Genomic DNA, 21,271 nt, shown 5'->3' on the forward strand with positions numbered 1-21,271 from the left:
CTGTGCCGGACCAATGGGGCTCGTAGGAAGGTATGTATACGTTTATTTTGTTTATTTTTGAGGCCCGGGCACGGGAATATATAAAAGTGTTCCACTACAGTTGTCCTTTAATGATGACAATTTCTGTAATCTTGAGGGGGAAATAGGTTTTTCATAACATATCTGGTAAGCTAATATGGTAAAAAATGGGTAATTGCATCACATGAGTAGTGAATGTGTTGAAGGGGTTGCCCAGTGTTTTAAAAAAAATAATAATATGGTGCTAGGGTTGTCAGAAAATAGAAAAAAGGCATACCTACCTAGCCCTGATCCCATGTTGGTCCACTCAGACCTCCAATTCACTTCCATCTTGTCCCATGATCTTTTCTCTTTGCTTTGTTTCCAAGATGAACACTAGATGCAGGACCTATCGGCTGAGCCAGTTGCTGGTGGAGACAGTACTTCGCTGTGACCAGGAAATGGCTGAGCCTGGAATTCCTGTACCAAGCACTTGTCTCGGAAGCAGGAAGAAGAGGTAAAGATTGGGAACTGAACAGAGGCCAGTGGGAGGCTCACGATAGCTCCTTTAATAGAATTATCCCTGGTTAATGTCCCAGTTTTGATGATTTTCTTGCCTTTTTATAGTCTGAAGTAGAATTGGAGCTTTAAGGGAGGTATCATTAAAATATTATTTCCCTCTATTTTAGATCCATTTCAAGTTATTTTTCCTAATCATAACTGCATATAACCCATGGGACAGAAATGTTACTGGCAATTCCGCTCCTGCTTTACCACACTCTTGCTGTAAACAAAATAAAAGAAAGTCCCTGCATTCTGAGGCCTTTATCAATCTAAGAAATGCAGAAAGGAGAAATGCTGGTGGTTTGTATTATATCACAGTCCCACTGGTGACCATTATCATAAGTGTAGAGATAAGTCCATAAGCTGGTGCATATTACTAGGAAACCACCAAAATCCATGGATGTTCTGGGGTAATGCAAAATTTCTTATTGTTGGATATTTACTCTTTAAGTACAAGACAGGGTTTGAATTGTGAATTGTATGTTTATTTTCTCAGAAACAAACCCTTCTTGGAAACTACCTGTACATCTGGGAAGATTTTGCTTTCAACTTAACAGTTGGCCTGACAAGTAGGTGTATTTCACCATTCACATATTTGTTCCCACGAATGTAGCTGTCATTTTGGACATACACTAGTATCAGATTTTTGACAGTTTTTGTAAGACGTTTACAAATAAATGTTTCTTTCTTTCTCTAGTGAGTTTAAACCATCCGTCCCCAAAGTTGGCTCCTTACAGACCCTCTGGACAGCTCCTCTCTCCTCCTTTATTACTTTCCATTTTTGTGCACTTTACTTTCACTCTTCTTGTCCATTCCACTGCTTTCTATTTGCTTCTACAACAGCCATGGTTCAATGAAACAGATGTTTTCAGGTTAGTTTTGTTTATTGGAACCAGTTACAATATATATCAATATACAGTGATGATTTATTATTTATTTTTTTATATATTCAAGGAAATTTTTTTGTCTTGAATAAATAAAAACATATTTATTATTAAATTACCATAAAATCTAATGTAATTTGCAGATTACATTTGCACTTTTTGAAGAAACTTTGAGACAAACATATACAGGCATGTGCACTTTTGTCATGAAAACAATTCTTCTTATAGATACTGTACAATGTATTCAGATTTTTTTCTATTTTATGGAAAAGGAAAAATTAAAATATTGCATTGTACTTTAAAATGTAACCACAAATATGCTCTGGCACAGGATATATGTTTATAGGGTAACTCATTAAAATACATTTTTGCACTCCTTATAATATACTTTGTTTAAAAAAATGAACTTTTCTATGTTTTATTTGTGCTTAAAAAAGCTCAAGAGCACACTTTCCCCATCTTATACACAGACTTAGGACCGAGGTCCAAACACAGAAAGTGCAGCCTGGAGTGCTGAGGGGGGTGTGTCCAGCCTCATACAATCATAGCTCCTCTCACACTTAACCGCCATATGCTGTTGGTTGGAACCACCCCCCCCCCCCCTCAGCACTTCAGGTTGCACTTCCTGTGTTTGGGCTTGGGTCCTAAGTCTGTGTTTAAGATGGGAGGAAATGTGCTCTTGAGCTTTTTTAAGCACAAATAAAATTGAAAACTTCATTTTTTTAACCAAAGTATATTAGAAATCTTTTTTATTTACCATAAGAAGTGCAATAGCAAAAATTAGTTATAATGAGAGTGCCCATTTAAGTTTCCTGGCAGCTTTGTAGCCAAAAACTTGCCTGACAATACAGCAATCAGGATATAGTTTTGCCCATAGACTTGCATGGGACTTCAGGCAAATCCATATCCTAAACGCTATTTTGTCAGGAAAGTTTCATACTACTAAGTTGCCAGGAGATTCAATCAGATATCTTGGTGCTGGAGTGTTATTGTGGTTCACTGCAAAGCACCTTTGGCAGCGATTACAGCCTTCAGTCTTCTTGGGTACAAGGTTTGCCCACCTGGATTTGGGCATTTTCTGCCATTGTTCGCTGCAGATTTTCTCAAGCCCTATAAGATTGGATGGGGACCATCAGTGGAAGCCAATTCCAGGTCTCTCCAGAGATGATCAACTGGGTTCATGTCAGGCTCTGGCTGGTCTACTAAAGGGTATTTAAAGAGTTGCCCCCTAGGCCATTCCAGTTATCTTGGCTGTGTGCTTAGGGTCATTGTCAATGTGACTCTTTGGCCCAGTCTGAGGTCCAGACCACTATGGATCAGCTTTCATTAAGAATATCCCTGTTCTTTGCGCCATTCAGTTTATCTTCAAACCTTACCAGTATCCCTGTCCCAGTCACAAAAAATTTTTCCACACCACCATCTTTCAGTGTACGGATATTATTAGTCAGGTGATGAGCATTGCCTGGTTTCCTCCAGACATGACATTAAGAATTGATGCCTTTATTTTCACAGTCCTTTAGGTGCTTTCATGCAAACTGCAGATGGGCTTTCATGTGTCTTTTATAGAGGAGAGACTTCTTTCTGGCCCCTCTCCCTTAAAGGGGAACTCCACCCCTAGACATCTTATCTCTATCCAAAGGATAGAAGAAACAATGTCTGATCATGGGGGTCCTGTGGCTGGGGACACCGGTGATCTCCCTACAGCACCCAGCATTCGTTTAGAGCGTTTGTTGCAGTGCTGGAGGCTCGTGACCTCATAGCCACGCCCCTCAATGCAAGTCAATGGAAAGGGGCGTGACTGCCATTACGCCCCCTCCTGTAGACTTGCATCGAGGGAGCGTGGCTGTGAAGTCACAAGCAGGGTGTGGCAGTGACATCACGAGCCTCCGCCCCGCATTGCCAGTCATCCGGCACGGAGCAAAGTTCGCTCCATACGCTTGATGTCTGGGGTGGCGAAACTGGGATTGGACTATCAGACATCTTATCCTTATGGATAGGGAATAAAATGTCTAGGGGTGTCATAAAAATGTCAGTGTACCCCTTTAAATCTTCCCAAATTGGTGGAGTGCTGTGATATTGGTCGATCTTCTGAAAGTAAAAATATGTTTCCCAGAAAGCCTAAAAGGTTTTGCTTAAGTGCTCATATTGTTTCTGCATAGTCATTTTTTATACTGGGTTCAGACAGCTGATACAGTGTATACTAATACTAAATATGAGGTTGCGTTCACATGTATTTTTGCTGCAGATTTGCTGCTGCATAACCTGCTGCCCATTGACTTCAATGGCTAGCAAAATCTGCTAAAGCAAATCTGCAGCAGAAAATATGCACGTGTAAAAATACCTTAATACAAGAAATGACCTTCAAAAGAGCATTATTTAATCAAAGTGAATTCATAACTTATCTGCATTATAATAGCATTATTTTTCCCTCCACAGTGCATGTCTTCCACAAAATTACAGCGCAGGAAATGTTATATTGAGAGAGCATAGATATTCTGAGAACTATTTTACAACAACAGTGTTTCCTATAAACGGCTTCCATCTAATTATTCTAGAAATTGTGTTTGCCAAAGGGAGGCCATTCCGACAGCCTTTATATACCAACTGTAAGTTACCATTAATACTGGAAATATATATTTAATTTTAGAAGATGGAACTTAAATACCAAATACCAGGACATCTTGTTGTCTGAGGGGAAAATTGAAATACTCTACACAGTGAACAGTGATGTGGTATCCATCAGTGTTTGCTGTATGGCTCACTATATGGCTATGCATCACCAGTTAACACCTTACACTCTATGATCCTAGCTCTGCACCTTGACCAGAAAGTGTAGAGACACAACTAAATCATCATTGAATCCAAATAAATTTAAATGCTGAATTCCCGCAAAGCTTCCTGAAATAAATCTAAGGAGATTCACTTATTGCTAAACTAATTGTTTTTTTCAGTCATGTTCCTCAAACCATTCCAGAATAGTTTTATTAGTGTGGCTGGATACATTATTCCATACCTCCCAACCATTCCGGATCCAACGGGACATACCCGCTTTTAGGGTGATGTCCTATCGTCCCGGAATGGCCCCCACATGTCCTGCATGTAACTATAAATGTCTCCTAATGAGGCATCTACAGCTAAATATGGCATGAGGTGGGAAGTTTGACAGGGTGAAGAGACACTGGCTCCTCACCCTGTCAATCACTCTTGTGCTCATGAGAGGATTCCTCTGCGCTCTGGTGGCTCAGATGCATGAGTGACGTCATTAGACACCAGAACGCAGAGGAAGAAGAAAGAAGAGACCATGCTGAGGGAGCCTCCGGGAAGAAGACAGAAGAGCTGCAGGAGGTAAGTATATTGGAGGGGGAGGATGGAAACTGCTACTTCCTAATATGGGGGACTCTGCAGTCTAATATGGGGGACACTGCTGCCTACTATGGGGGGTACTGCTGCCTCCTATGGGGGAGACTGCTACCTACTATGGGGGCACTGCTGCCTCCTATGGGGGTGACTGCTGCCTACTATGGAGGTACTACTACCTTCTATGTGGGACACTACTGTCTAATGTGGGGGACACTGCTGCCTACTATGGGGGACATTGCTGCCTACTTTGGGGGTAAATCTGCCTAGTATGAGAGTACTATGGCTGCCTACTATGAGGGAAACTGCTACCTACTATGAGGGAAAGTACTGCCTACTATGTGGGACACTACTTCCTACTATGGGGATACTGCTTCCGAATATGGGGGACTTCTGCCTATTATGGGGGTACTGCTGCCTAATATGGGGGAAACTGCCACCTACTATGGGGGACACTGCTGCCTAATATGGGGGTAGTACTGCTTAATATGGGGGTACTGCTGCCTACTATAGGGTTACAGCTGCCTCCTATGGGGGAACCTGCTGCCAACTCTGGGGGAACCTACTGTGGGGGGAATCTGCTGCCTACTATGTAGGGGATTCTTCTGCCAACCTAATGGGGGGAACATCTGCTGTCAACCTAATGTGGGGGACATATGCTGCCTACCTAATGTGTGGGACATCTGCTTCCTACCTAATGTGGGGGTCTTCTGCTGCCTACCTAATGTGGTGGACATCTACCTACCTAATGTGGGGAACTTCTGCTGCTACCCATTCTACTAAGGAGGGGGAGGGGGCATTATTACAGTTTAGGTAATTGCTGTCAGGATCCGGAGTGGTATGCAGGGTTGACACAGGTAGTGGATCCTCTATATCAGTGAGGTGATGGTGTGGGCCGTACCAGGGGAACGGAATCTAAGAGGTTACTGGTTTTCACCGGAGCCCGCCGCAAGGCGGGATGGACTTGCAGCGGTAGGTAACCCCCAGGTCGTTCCACCCAATAGCGACTCAACCTCACTGACTTCTGAGTCAGGTGTGGTACACAAGGACTAAGCAAAAGGCAAGGTCAGAGGTAGCAGAAGGTCAGGACAGGCGGCAACGGTTCATAGTCAAGGGCAACGGCAGGGGTCTGGATACACAGGCAATGGACACACGGGAATGCTTTCACTAGCACAAGGCAACAAGATCTGGCAAGGGCAGGAAGGGGAAGTGGATATTTATAGGTTCTGCAATGATTGGGCCAGGCACCAATTAGTGGTGCACTGGCCCTTTAAACTTCAGCAAGCCGGGAGGAAGCAGACGGAGGCGTGAGGTGAGCGACATGGGGCGCGATCCGAGAGCGGGCACGTCCCGCGCTGCATGCAGAGGCACGCCGTGAGCCCTTGGGTCTCCCCCTCTTTTTGGAACGGAGGAATCTGTAGATGAGTTCCTTGTCTAAAATATTGGCCTCGGTTTCCCATGATCTTTCTTCAGGGCCACAAATCTCCCAATCCACCAACATTTTTTTTTTTACCTCGGACAACCTTGGAGGTGAGGATTTCCTTGACGGAGAAGACATCAGAGGAGCCAGAGATAGGAGCAGGAACAGTGACCTTGGGAGAAAAGCGGTGAAGTATGAGAGATTTGAGAAGAGAAACATGGAAAGAGTTAGTAATACGAAGAGAAGGGGGAAGATGAAGCTTGTAGGAGACGGAATTGATTTGATTCTTGATATTAAAAGGCCCGAGGTACCGAGGACCAAGCTTGTAGCTAGGGACACGGAAACGGATGTATTTGGCGGAGAGCCATACTTTGTCACCGGGGGCAAAAACAGGAGGAATTTTTATCGGCATGTCTCTTCATGCGAGATGAGGCCAGTAGGAGCAACTTTTGAGTTTCTTTCCAGATGGAGGAGAAATCTTGTGTCAATTCATCCACGGCAGGAACTCCAGATGAAATGGCAATGGGGAGGGGGGGGAAGCGGGTGATGGCCGTACACCACAAAAATGGAGATTTGGAGGAAGACTCAGAATTCTTGAAGTTGTACGAGAATTCAGCCCAGGGCAGAAGATCGACCCAATCATCTTGACAGGTGGAGACAAAATGCCGCAAGTAGTCGCAAAGAATCTGGTTTACTGTTTCCACTTGTCCATTGGATTGGGGGTGATAGGAGGAAGAGAAATTAAATTTGATCTTTAATTGACTGCAGAGTGCTTTCCAAAATTTTGAAACAAATTGAACACCTCTATCAGAGACAATATGCGTGGGAAGCCCGTGGAGACGAAAAATGTGTAGAAAAAAATGTCTTGCCAATTGTGGCGCAGAAGGTAGACCCGGAAGCGGGACAAAATGAGCCATTTTGGAAAAGCGATCAACGACCACCCAAATGACAGTGTTGCCATGAGATGAAGGTAGGTCAGTTATAAAGTCCATAGCTATGAGACCATGGCTGTTCAGGCACAGGCAGAGGAAGGAGAAGACCAGCCGGCTTCTGGCGTGGAGTCTTGTCACGTGCACACACTGTACAGGCCCGTACGAAATGGGTCACATCTTTCTCCAAGGAAGACCACCAATAGTGTCTGGCAATTAGCTGTATGGACTTTTTGATTCCAGCATGACCCGCCAGGTGGGAGGAATGACCCCATTTGAGAGTCTGGAGGCAAAGACGTGGAGGAACATAAGTCTTTCCGGGAGGAATTGGCACCAAAGAAGCTGGGGCGGAGACGACCAGGCACTCAGGAGGGATGATGTGTTGAGGAAGAACTTCTGATTCCGAGGCATCGGTGGTACGTGATAGAGCATCAGCCCTGACATTCTTGTCCACAGGACGAAAATGAATTTGAAAATTGAAACAGGCAAAGAACAATGAACATCTAGCCTGGCGAGGATTTAACCGCTGGGCGGATTGAAGGTAAGACAAATTTTTGTGGTCAGTGTAGATGGTGATGGGATGCAAGAATCCTTCTAGAAGATATCTCCACTCCTCAAGTGCCAACTTAATGGCCAAAAGTTCATGGTCTCCAAAGGAATAGTTCTTTTCAGGAGGAGAGAAAGTCTTGGAGAAAAATCCACAAGTGATATTTTTTCCTTTAGCGGTTTTTTGAAGAAGGACAGCTCCAGCACGGTGCAGACCAACCTTTCCCCATTGACGGATGAAATGAAGAGAGGTTTGACAAGACGGGTAACTGGAATATTGAATCTGTTGATTAGGGAGGCTTCAATGAAACTTCCTGCTGAACCAGAGTCCAAGAAGGCCACAGCGGAGAAGGAAGTATTAGTATTAGCGGGTATAGCAATCCGCACAGGTATAGTCAGTCGTGGAGAGGAAGAATTCACACCTAGCAACGCCTCTAATATGTTAACTAGGTGCGAGCGTTTCCTTGACGCGGAGGACGAATAGGACAGTCCTTTAAGAAATGTTCAGTACTAGCACAGTACAGGCACAGGTTTTCGTTCCTACGGCGAGTCCTCTCTTGTTGGGTCAGGTGAGACCGATTCACTTGCATAGCCTCCTCGGTGGAAGGCACAGGAACAGATTGCAAAGGACGCTGGAAGAGAGGTGCCAGGGGAGGAAACCGCCTGCTGCGAACAAGATCCTTTTCCTGACGAAGCTCCTGACGTCTTTCAGTGAAACGCATATCGATGCGGGTGGCCAAATGGATGAGTTCATACAGGGTAGCAGGAATTTCTTGTGCGGCCAAAACATCTTTGATGTGACTGGATAAGCCTTTCTTGAAGGTCGCGCAGAGGGCCTCATTATTCCAGGATAGCTCAGAGGCGAGGGTGCGGAACTGAATGGCGTATTCGCCCACTGAAGAACTCCCTTGGACAAGATTCAATAGGGCTGTCTTGGCTGAGGAAGCCCGGGCTGGCTCCTTCAGAGACACAACGTACTTCTGAGAAGAAGGACTGGATAGTAGCAGTGGCAGGATCGTTGCGGTCCCAAAGCGGTGTGGCCCAGGACAAGGCCTTTCCAGACAGCAGGCTGACCACGAACGCCACCTTAGACCGTTCTGTAGGAAATTGGTCTGACATCATCTCCAGGTGTAGGGAACACTGGGACAGGAACCCACGGCACAGTTTAGAGTCCCCATCAAACTTGTCAGGTAGGGACAGGCGGAGTCTGGGAGCGGCCACTCGCTGCGGAGGTGATGCAGGAGCTGGCGGAGGAGATGGTTACTGTTGTTGAGGCAGAAGCTGTTGTAGCATAGCAGTCAACTGAGTCAGCTGTTGTCCTTGTAGCGCGATCTGCTGAGATTGCTGGGCGACCACGGAGGTTAGGTCAGCGACACTGGGCAGTGGGACCTCAGCAGGATCCATGTCCGGATCTACTGTCAGGATCCGGAGTGGTATGCAGGGTTGACACAGGTAGTGGATCCTCTATGTCAGTGAGGTGATGGCGTGGGCCGTACCAGGGGAACGGAATCTAAGGGGTTACTGGTTTTCACCAGAGCCCGCCGCAAGGCGGGATGGACTTGCTGCAGCAGGTAACCTCCAGGTCGCTCCACCCAATAGCGACTCAACCTCACTGACTGCTGAGTCAGGCGCAGTACACAAGCACTAGGCAAAAGGCAAGGTCAGACGTAGCAGAAGGTCAGGACAGGCGGCAACGTTTCGTAGTCAAGGGCAACGGTAAGGGTCTGGATACACAGGCAATGGACACACGTGAACACTTTCACTGGCCCAAGGCAACAAGATCCGGCAAGCGCAGGAAGGGGAAGTGGATATTTATAGGTTCTGCAATGATTGGGCCAGGCACCAATTAGTGGTGCACTGGCCCTTTAAATTTCAGCAAGCCGGCACGCGCCCTAGGGAGCGGGGCCACGCGTGCCGGGAGGAAGCAGACGGAGGCATGAGGTAAGTGACATGAGGTGCGATCCGAGAGCGAGCACCTCCCGTGCCTCGGATCGCGTCCCCTCCGGTGACAAGGGAGCAGCGCTCGCGGTCAGCGGTGCCGACCGGAGCGCTCGGCGTGACAATTACAGTTATTGGAAAACCGGAGCCTAATTTTTTTTTTTCCCACCAAGTTCTCCAGAGATGAGTCATAGCTGGAAGAAATGATCATGGCTGTTTGAGCTGGAGAAGACAAAGGGAAGTGAAGGAATCCGATCAGAGAAGACTTCACCTGATATAAATGTATGTAATCACTTACAGTCTGTCAGTATAAGAGGTCCTAAATGTGACAGACTGACAACATTATTGCTGTTAAGGCTACTTTCACACTGCCATTGTGACCCGCCTGTTATTGGGCTGTTGGGCTCTTTTTTTTTTTTTGGCCTTTAACGGCTGTTATCAGGAACGTTCACAATGGGCATGGGTCACAACAGCATGGCCGGTTCCCATTGATTATAATGGGGTCTGCTGTTTTACAGGAGTAGACAAACACAACACTTATTAGGGGGAGGGAAGATAGTGAAGGATAATAACACCTAAACACTAGCCATTATGGTAACAACCCCCTGTAACGTAAAGTAAAGTAATCTAGACTCCTAAATCACATAAAAACCAAAAAATAGAAAATGGAGTCCTTCATAGGTGAATCATAATAATCTTCATTAAATAGCAAATGATAAAAACATGATTATAAGGAGGAATCACAAAACATGGGAACACTAGAACACTGCACCGAAACCTCTGCTGACATATGGTAAAAAGGACACCACAGTAAAGGCTTAAAAGGGAGGTCAAAACTATTAATGATGGATCTATTGCACTGAATGTGGCCTGGATAGGGATATGATAATCGGGGCCCCCCACCCTCCACACACACACAATTAGGTATGGGGATAAGTACAAACCAAAGTGCAACAGCGCATAAAATGCTGAACAAAGTATATACCAACCTATGTCAAGGTATTCAGTACGGTAATAAGAATAGCAGCAAACAGTCAGCAGGGTCCGGGGCAGCGTCACCCTAACGCGCGTTTCGGCATGTTACAGCCTTCGTCCTTGACATAGGTTGGTATATACTTTGTTCAGCACTTTATGCGCTGTTGCACATTGGTTTGTACTTATCCCCCCATACCTATATATATTTGTGGGCGAAATTAAAAATAAATACACAATTTTGCAACTTTTAGGGGAATTTTTACGCCGTTTATGGAGTTTTACAGAGTTTTCACGCAGTTTTTATACAGGGCACTCTATGGATAAAATGACATGTTATAATGCAATCAATACAATTATAATGATACCAGATTTTTTAAGTTTTTTTTATTCACTACTTTTATATAGATGTAACTTGTTTAAGTAGAATCCTTAAAACTGACTTTTTCTGTACCCTAATTACTTTTTTATTCTTCCGCCTATGAAACTGTGTTAGGGCTAATTTTTTTGCTGTTATGTGTGGCTTTTATTGGTACTTATTTTTTGTTTAGATGGGACTTTTTGATACATTTTTATAAATATATCCTAATCTCCTCCTTTAGCTCAACTCTGATATTGATTGCCACGTCCGTCCAAACTATTAAAATATTAAATTATATATATATATATATATATATATATATATATATATATATATATATTTATATTATATATAAATAATTTAGTATTTTGGTGGGCGTGGTGAGGTTACATCACACCACTCCCCCTCAATGAAAGTCTATGGGAGGGGCGTGGCAGCCATCATGCCTCCTTCCATAGACTTGCATTGAGGGGGCGTGGCGTGACATCACAACCCCGCCGCTAGCTCCAAGAGTTCGGAACAAAGTGTTCCAAACACTGGGGCAGTGGAGTACCCCTTTAAAGACTGAGGGACAACAGTGTAGGTGGGAGAGCATATGTGGACCCCTGGTGGCCACAGTTTTAGGGAGAATTTTCAAAGGTAAAATGGCCAAAAAAAATAAAAAAAATAAATGTAAATATATTGGAGATGCACTTATATTCACATTGTACTAAACATTTGTGAAAAGCATTGATTGACAGTGCCTATTTAACTATTAGGAAGTACCTTTACAAGATACCCTTTACAGAAGAAATGGAATGTTAGCAAACAAGGGGTGAGGAATTGGTCCAAGAGTCATAGAAAAAATGTGGAGGGGACACAAACACTGTTTCTGGCCTGAATTTCAAACCTGACACAAGAATAATGGTCCCTATTTCATCTTTGCTATGGGTTTTTCTTTATTCTATGTACATAGCTGTTTTACTGATGACGTTTAGATTCATGTTGATATCCATCAGGCGCTGTTTGAAAAATATTCCTTCCACAATTGTTTGTGCACATACTGATACTTATTATTGCTTCTTTTTTAGATCTGCTGGCATCTATCATTGTAATTCAAGTTGCATCTTATTTGTTTGCTCTTTTTGCTGATATTGACACCTTATACACTGCTATAGAGGTATAGAATTTTAATACTTGTACTGAAAAATCACTGTTATTAAGACAGTCAGACAGTCAATTTGAATTTCTCTACTATTGCCAACACCATAGGATAAAGGGGAAGACATAATGTGCAGGGATATATAGCTTTACATCATTTGACTCAGTATTACATTTTTCAACTGCTGCATTTTTCAACCATGTAGAGCGATTGACAACTTTTGGTGCACGAGTTTGTATACAAATGACAATCGGCAATGTATAGGACAGAAGCAACAGCTGAGAGAGCTACCATCTGCAGCTGGGTAGCTCTGTGTATCCGCTGGCAGGAAAATTTACATATATGTTTAAAATAAACATAAAATTATAAAGTAAATAGTAATAGCAAAATAATTTAGCATCCAATCAGAAAATGTTCTATGTTGTTATCTTTTATATACATTTGTGTAAGTCATTGATATTAACTATTGAGTTCATTTTCTTTAAAAAAACAAAAACAAACACAAAATAAAAAATAAATACAATTAAATACAAGTTTAGCCAAAATTTTATAAAAGAAGGATAAAAAGTATATAAGACAAAAAATCAGTTGGTGCTACTTTCCAGAAAGGACTTGCATTGATCATGTAGAGGATATAGATCCTTTTCAACTCACTCGGTATATGTGGAAGGGAGACACCAGAACTAGTCCGGTATACCCCTCCACTAACACCTAGAAGCCAAGATTGCACAGCATTAAAATCTCCTCCTCTAGTGTTCCCAATATCCACTCTCGTGGAGGGCGCTCGGAAAACCTGAAACCAGATACATGGTCCGTAGGGAAAATTTGAGAAAACAAAGAAATCAGTTCTCAGAGAGGTTGGGGGTTCTAGATAAGGAATAGACCATTAATTTGAGGCAAACTTACTTAGATTGGGGGAAGGTAATAGAATATAGTCCAATTTCCCCCCTCCAGGTTGGCCTGTATCTAACTGATCGCTCAGCGCTCAGACATAACTTTGTTATCATCTACGAAGGATTTTTGCTCATTTCTTATTAAAAGTTTTATTGAAAATATATCGTGATGCGTTTCTGAGGTTATTAAATACTGTAGATCCATATTAGACCAATATATGGAGGGTTAATCCAAACAATATACCAAAAGATCACCGTGGTGATCCACTAATTCCCTAAATTTACCATATATTAAGAAAAATGTTAATTGTTTCATATTAGTTCACACACAAAAAAGATTAAAAAATCAGGGTGTCTCTCTTTCCAGAAATATTAAGTGCAAAGAGTACTGCCAGGACTCAATAGTATTGCAGTATGCACCTGCAGTGTGCCATACTGAGGGAAAGGACACCACTGTGTTTTAAAATCAGATTCTAGCCCCCCTCGACATGTTTCGCCGTACACACGGCTTTGTCAAGAGGTAACAGGGCTATGAGCAAAAAACGCCAGTGCGGGGTTTATATCACCTCCCTTCTAGACGTCATTGTGCAGGAAGTACCTCATCCTTATTGGTGGAGCGCCCATCCCACCAATCAGTGCAAATATCTTTTGATTGACTGCTCAGTCGTCCTATCTCACTCCTGGTGTTCCAACCTATCATCGCTGTTGTTGATCAGCGTCGAGGGAGACCTCATCATGTGACTTGTGACGTGTCTGCGCCATGACCCCTGCGCCAAAACTTCATCGCATTTCCCATTGTCTGCGCAGTGAACCCTGCGCTACAAATCGTATCCACCGGCTGTCTCTGCGTAGGTTACTGCGCATGCGTAGTTGCCTGATTCTCATGTGCAGACATCTCTCAAGTACAGGTGCGCAGTATATCCTGCGCACACACTTAGAAAATTTCTCATCCTCCCGACGTGTATTGTTGTTTCTAACAGGGTGAGATGCGCAGTATAACCTGCGCGAGTTCTTAGTTATTCAAACCCCCAGTGTGCGGGCGAGAATTATCCTTGGGATTATCTTAGACTCTTAATAAACTGCTATGACCACTGATAGGGAATTGTATGCTATATATATTGACATATGATATAATCATGTATATATAGCGCACTATGCAAGGTATTTATAGGGGAACAATTTACAATAACCCTAGAGTAATACAACTGGATGATGTTAGGCTCTATTATATACTGATATGGTCAACAGGGCATTGTTTATTGTAGGATATACACTAATTATGTTGTTCATGATAAAAGTATAATTTACCAACATTCCATATGAGCAAGTATCTTATTGCATCCACATGGAGATTGGTGATTATCACTTGATATTATATTATTCCTTTTCCCCTTCTCATAATTCAATCACTATTCTTCTCTTCCCTCTACCTTCATTTTAATTTCATTTTCCCTTTTTAGCAGAATAATGGAATGTACCTCCAAATCCAGGCATCCTCCAACCGGTAAGCATTATCTCAATTATTATAAGACCCTATGTTGGGGGACTAAGGATTAGCTCAAGGATGGTTCACAGCTATCATCATATAGCAGGGACACTGTAAAACCAATTGGGCATATGCGATGACATTAGGGGTCAGAGCTACTTAAATAGAAAACGTCTGATATTGTATGTGCAGTTAGATAGGTAAAATTTCGAACCAATTGATGAAGGAGGTCAACTTATTTATTCCAATGTATAATTCAATATTATTGTCAATGCTCTCTAGATTTCTCCATGACCTCATTAGTTCACTATTGTTTAGGATAGAGATACAAGGTCCAATATTTGAGAGAAAAGGACCACAGCAGTCGAGTACTTCGCATACAACAACTAATTGGCATGTGTGATTGTTATAGTAACCTTCAGACTTGTGAATAATACGGCAGGTAAATTCTTCAAATAAATGCTGAGAAGGTAAAACCTTCATTCAGGCCACTCGGGCTCAGTGATTTGAGTCTTTGAATCCATCTTGCCTCCTCACGAAGTAATTTCCTATCCAGGTTCCCTCGTCTTGGGCCTAACGTCATTTTGATTAATCCCCAAAACTTAAGGGTCCGAATATCACCTCTATGTATTTCAATCACATGTCTTGCCAGTGGTGTATCCGCACCAGTGCGGATAGTACTCAAGTGTTGGGAGATACGTCTCCTTAATTCCTGTGTGGTTTTCCCCACATATAATTTAGTACATCCACACTGGGCGATATACACCACTCCTCTGGTTTGGCAATTGATGAAATCACGAATGATGTATTTCCGGTTATCCACCGGATTGATGAACTCCTTTGTTCTCGGCAGAAAAACACAAAATGAACAATTCCCACATGGGTGAGACCCCTTCACGGGAGATTGTAGCCAAGTCCCTTCAGGTTTCTCATAGAATAGGCTGTGAACTAAATGTTCACAAATGTGCAATGACTTCTTTCAGATCTTCATCAGCTTCCAAAATAGGCCAGAACTGGCGTAATATCTGTATGACTTGATGATTGTTTTCATCATATGTCCCAATACACCGTACAGTCCTACCAATGGGATTCATTGGTTTACTCCTCAATAATTCCTGTCTGGGGGTATCACGTGCCCTGGCAAAAGCTCTGTGGAGCACTTTTTTCGGGTATCCCCTCTTGATGAATTTTCCATACAGTATTTTGCATTCTTGAAGGAATGCTTCATGAGTCGAGCAATTTCTTTTAGCACGTAGGTATTGGCCTACAGGAATCCCTCTTTTGAGAGGGCTAGGGTGGAAACTGCCCCACTCAAGGAAGATGTTTGTAGAAGTGGGCTTCCTGTATATCTGTGTCTGGACGCTGCCACCAGGTTCCAGGGTGATCTGTAAATCTAAGAAATTAATCATAGTGCTGTGAATTTCTGAAGGGAAAAGCATTCCAATATCATTAGTATTAAGTGTGTTTACAAATTGTTGAAAAAGTGTCTCAGTGCCATCCCAAAAAATTTAAACATCATCAATATAACGTGCCCAAAATAATATGTGAGAAGTGTAATCGTGATGGGTGTCAGTGAAAACCATTGTGTTTTCCCACCACCCTAAAAATAAATTGGCGAAATTTGGCGCACAGGCCATGCCCATCGCCGTGCCTTTGTGTTGTAAGTGGAAGTGACCATCAAAAATGAAATAATTGTGAGTAAGCAAAAATGAAGAAGTGACAAAATAAACTTGTTGTGCTCAGTGAACTGTGTCCCCCTAGTGCACAGAAAATAATCTACCGCCCTCAAACCCAAGTCGTGTTGGATATTGGTGTATAGTGCCTCAACATCGAGGCTTGCAATGTATGTATTGGGCAGGAAATAAATTTCCTGTAACCTGGATACAGCGTCACCAGTGTCCCTAATGTAGGATGGCAAGGTTTGAACAAATGGGGCCAGCATTTGATTAACATAGAGGCTTATGCCCTCTGTGAGGTTCTCATTTCCCGAAATGATGGGACGTCCTGGGATAGGTATTTTCTTTTTGTGAATTTTAGGTAGCGCGTATATTGTTGCAATGGTAGGTTTCGGATTTAACATGAACTTGAATTCATCCTCTGTGATTAATCCTTTATCTTTTGCTTCGCTAAGCAACACTCTCAATTCATTTATGTATTTTTCTGTAGGATTGGACTCCAGCCGTCGGTATTTGGCTCCATCACCAATCAATCGCTGCACCATGTCCAGGTAATCATTCTTGTTCATAATTACTATGTTGCCCCCCTTATCGGAGGGCTTAATGATTATCTCCTTGTTGTTTTCTAATTCCAGCAGTGCCCGATTTTCATCAAAGGTAAGATTATTGTTCCTTCTTTTCCTGGGTTGGATCTCTTCTAGTTTGGTACATACCATCTGAACAAATATATTTATATTATCGAACTGTGTAAAGTTCGGGGTAGTTCTACTCCTAGGTTTTAGATCGGAGAAAGGTGCAGTGGGTCCTCTACCACCACTCTCGTTCTCTTCTAATAGTTCATATAGATCACTAACTACTTGATTGTCTTGTCTAATTTGTATATTACTTTCATTTGGTTTATGCACTTTGTAAAGTGCAAGTTTCCTTGCAAATAAATTAATGTCTTTAATCCACTCAAATGAATCATAACGCGGAGTGGGTGTATATGACAGCCCTTTCTTGAGCAGACGGATTTGTTCATCGGTAAGTATGTGTGAGGATAGATTGCATATCTGCATTTCATCCTCATCATGTATACTAGTTACTTTTGTTTCGAGGGATATGCCCATTTGTCCCTGTCCCTCAGTTGTACTCCATCCCCTAAAAAAAGGGGGGATTTCCAGCATTCAAAGTTGGACCCATTGATGTTATCTGGGCTGCAGTAGTGACTATAGGTGGTTGCACCAACGGCGTGAACTGTAACGCAGAAGAATAGGACGTGATGGAGGAAGTTCCCTCCCCATTTCTGTTGATTGCACCCATAGGGGTATTGGAAGATGCAGTTGTTTGTAGTGACCCTGCTTGTTGCAATTGCATTACATTTCCTCCCCATTGTTGATTATTTCCAAACTGATCAGATGGATTTCCCAACGTTCGGGTATTAATTATTGGTGCACTCTGTTGGAAATGATTATAATTACCACTCTGTTGTGGTTGATTGTGATTTCCCCCACTACTCTGTTGGGGCTGTCTATAACTCCCTGTACTCTGGTAATGATCACGGTTGTTGGGACCTCTATTCACTGTTTTTTTTATTGTTGTATGGTGGTCTCCTCCTACTTTTATTTCTCGGTCGTCTATTAAACTGATTACTGGGAGTGTTACTATTGGTTGGATCGTCAGATTCAGAATAATCGGATTCAGATATATCTGTGTATTTACTGTAATTGTCCACAGGTCTTTTAGTATATATTTGTCCTGATTCAAAATCCCTTTTATCACGTATATACTTTTTGTGTTTTTTCTCTTTGATCTCCGATTGGAAGCTCTGGATGTTCCTTTGCAAGCGCTGTTCTAAATTAGTAAATTCAAGGTTATCCTTGAATGTCTGTATTTCCTCTAATTTGGCCTCCAATAAAGTACTTATAGAATTATATGCTTTCCTTTCATATGCTGACCACGGTGATCTTTTGGTATATTGTTTGGTTTAACCCTCCATATATTGGTCTAATATGGATCATCAGTAAATAGGGGTTAATCACCCCATATATAGACCTTGCCATACACGGCAATTCATAACGAACTAGTTCGTAGGATGGCAGGATTTTTATCTAGCAAACTGAATCCAGACTCCTTCCTTACAGAAGCCCAACATGTATTCTCCTCTAATGAGCTGCCTTTAAATCAGGTGGACATTAATACGGCATTTCACAATTCACAGAAAATCTATAAGAAATATTTGCGCTCCTGGTGGGAAGTGACAAGCCTTGAGACATACCTACAGCAGGGCTGGGTATATAGAGGACTACGTATCAACATAGTCCCCAACTCACACCAGGAGGACCCTGAATTTCTCAAGGGGTGGCAAAAAGTCCTCACTGAGAATTCATTACGCATGATAGATTATCTGTTAGCATATGAAAGGAAAGCATATAATTCTATAAGTACTTTATTGGAGGCCAAATTAGAGGAAATACAGACATTCAAGGATAACCTTGAATTTACTCATTTAGAACAGCGCTCGCAAAGGAACATCCAGAGCTTCCAATCGGAGATCAAAGAGAAAAAACACAAAAAGTATATACGTGATAAAAGGGATTTTGAATCCGGACAAATATATACTAAAAGACCTGTGGACAATTACAGTAAATACACAGATATCTCTGAATCCGATTATTCTGAATCTGACGATCCAACCTATAGTAACACTCCCAGTAATCAGTTTAATAGACAACCGAGAAATAAAAGTAGGAGGAGACCACCATACAACAATAAAAAAAACAGTGAATAGAGGTCCCAACAACCGTGATCATTACCAGAGTACAGGGAGTTATAGACAGCCCCAACAGAGTAGTGGGGGAAATCACAATCAACCACAACAGAGTGGTAATTATAATCAATTCCAACAGAGTGCACCGATAATTAATACCCGAACGTTGGGAAATCCATCTGATCAGTTTGGAAATAATCAACAATGGGGAGGAAATGTAATGCAATTGCAACAAGCAGGGTCACTACAAACAACTGCATCTTCCAATACCCCTATGGGTGCAATCAACAGAAATGGGGAGGGAACTTCCTCCATCACGTCCTATTCTTCTGCGTTACAGTTCACGCCGTTGGTGCAACCACCTATAGTCACTACTGCAGCCCAGATAACATCAATGGGTCCAACTTTGAATGCTGGAAATCCCCCCCTTTTTTTAGGGGATGGAGTACAACTGAGGGACAGGGACAAATGAGCATATCCCTCGAAACAAAAGTAACTAGTATACATGATGAGGATGAAATGCAGATATGCAATCTATCCTCACACATACTTACCGATGAACAAATCCGTCTGCTTAAGAAAGGGCTGTCATATACACCCACTCCGCGTTATGATTCATTTGAGTGGATTAAAGACATTAATTTATTTGCAAGGAAACTTGCACTTTACAAAGTGCATAAACCAAATGAAAGTAATATACAAATTAGACAGGACAATCAAGTAGTTAGTGATCTATATGAACTATTAGAAGAAAACGAAAGTGGTGGTAGAGGACCCACTGCACCTTTCTCCAATCTAAAACCTAGGAGTAGAACTACCCCGAACTTTACACAGTTCGATAATATAAATATATTTGTTCAGATGGTATGTACCAAACTAGAAGAGATCCAACCCAGGAAAAGAAGGAACAATAATCTTACCTTTGATGAAAATCGGGCACTGCTGGAATTAGAAAACAACAAGGAGATAATCATTAAGCCCTCCGATAAGGGGGGCAACATAGTAATTATGAACAAGAATGATTACCTGGACATGGTGCAGCGATTGATTGGTGATGGAGCCACATACCGACGGTTGGAGTCCAATCCTACGGAAAAATACATAAATGAATTGAGAGTGTTGCTTAGCGAAGCAAAAGATAAAGGATTAATCACAGAGGATGAATTCAAGTTCATGTTAAATCCGAAACCTACCATTGCAACAATATACGCGCTACCTAAAATTCACAAAAAGAAAATACCTATCCCAGGACGTCCCCTCATTGAGAACCTCACAGAGGGCATAAGCCTCTATGTTAATCAAATGCTGGCCCCATTTGTTCAAACCTTGCCATCCTACATTAGGGACACTGGTGACGCTGTATCCAGGTTACAGGAAATTTATTTCCCGCCCAATACATACATTGCAAGCCTCGATGTTGAGGCACTATACACCAATATCCAACACGACTTGGGTTTGAGGGCGGTAGATTATTTTCTGTGCACTAGGGGGACACAGTTCACTGAGCACAACAAGTTTATTTTGTCACTACTTCAATTTTTGCTTACTCACAACTATTTCATTTTTGATGGTCACTTCCACTTACAACACAAAGGCACGGCGATGGGCCTGTGCGCCAAATTTTGCCAATTTATTTTTAGGGTGGTGGGAAAACACAATGGTTTTCACTGACACCCATCACGATTACACTTCTCACATATTATTTTGGGCACGTTATATTGATGATGTTTTGATTTTTTGGGATGGCACTGAGACACTTTTTCAACAATTTGTAAACACACTTAATACTAATGATATTGGAATGCTTTTCCCTTCAGAAATTCACAGCACTACGATTAATTTCTTAGATTTACAGATCACCCTGGAACCTGGTGGCAGCGTCCAGACACAGATATACAGGAAGCCCACTTCTACAAACAGCTTCCTTGAGTGGGGCAGTTTCCACCCTAGCCCTCTCAAGAGAGGGATTCCTGTAGGCCAATACCTACGTGCTAAAAGAAATTGCTCGACTCATGAAGCATTCCTTCAAGAATGCAAAATACTGTATGGAAAATTCATCAAGAGGGGATACTCGAAAAAAGTGCTCCACAGAGCTTTTGCCAGGGCACGTGATACCCCCAGACAGGAATTATTGAGGAGTAAACCAATGAATCCCATTGGTAGGACTGTACAGTGTATTGGGACATATGATGAAAACAATCATCAAGTCATACAGATATTACGCCAGTTCTGGCCTATTTTGGAAGCTGATGAAGATCTGAAAGAAGTCATTGCACCGTTCCCTTCAGTCACATATAGAAGGGGCAAGAACATTTGTGAACATTTAGTTCACAGCCTATTCTATGAGAAACCTGAAGG

The 21,271-nt window shown here is 42.4% G+C and overlaps 1 protein-coding gene across 1 annotated transcript in view; it reads left to right on the forward strand.

The window, feature by feature from the left end:
• LOC130361841 (probable cation-transporting ATPase 13A4) overlaps positions 1 to 21,271 on the forward strand; it is a 214,070-nt gene that overhangs the window by 186,624 nt on the left and 6,175 nt on the right. Inside the window, exons 25-28 of the mRNA XM_056565407.1 lie at positions 1,058 to 1,130; positions 1,259 to 1,433; positions 3,882 to 4,051; positions 12,039 to 12,127. Coding sequence (XP_056421382.1) covers positions 1,058 to 1,130; positions 1,259 to 1,433; positions 3,882 to 4,051; positions 12,039 to 12,127 — 507 coding nt within the window. The remainder of the gene's footprint in view (positions 1 to 1,057; positions 1,131 to 1,258; positions 1,434 to 3,881; positions 4,052 to 12,038; positions 12,128 to 21,271) is intronic.

Source organism: Hyla sarda, chromosome 3, assembly GCF_029499605.1.
Source record: "Hyla sarda isolate aHylSar1 chromosome 3, aHylSar1.hap1, whole genome shotgun sequence".
Taxonomy (NCBI): domain Eukaryota; kingdom Metazoa; phylum Chordata; class Amphibia; order Anura; family Hylidae; genus Hyla; species Hyla sarda.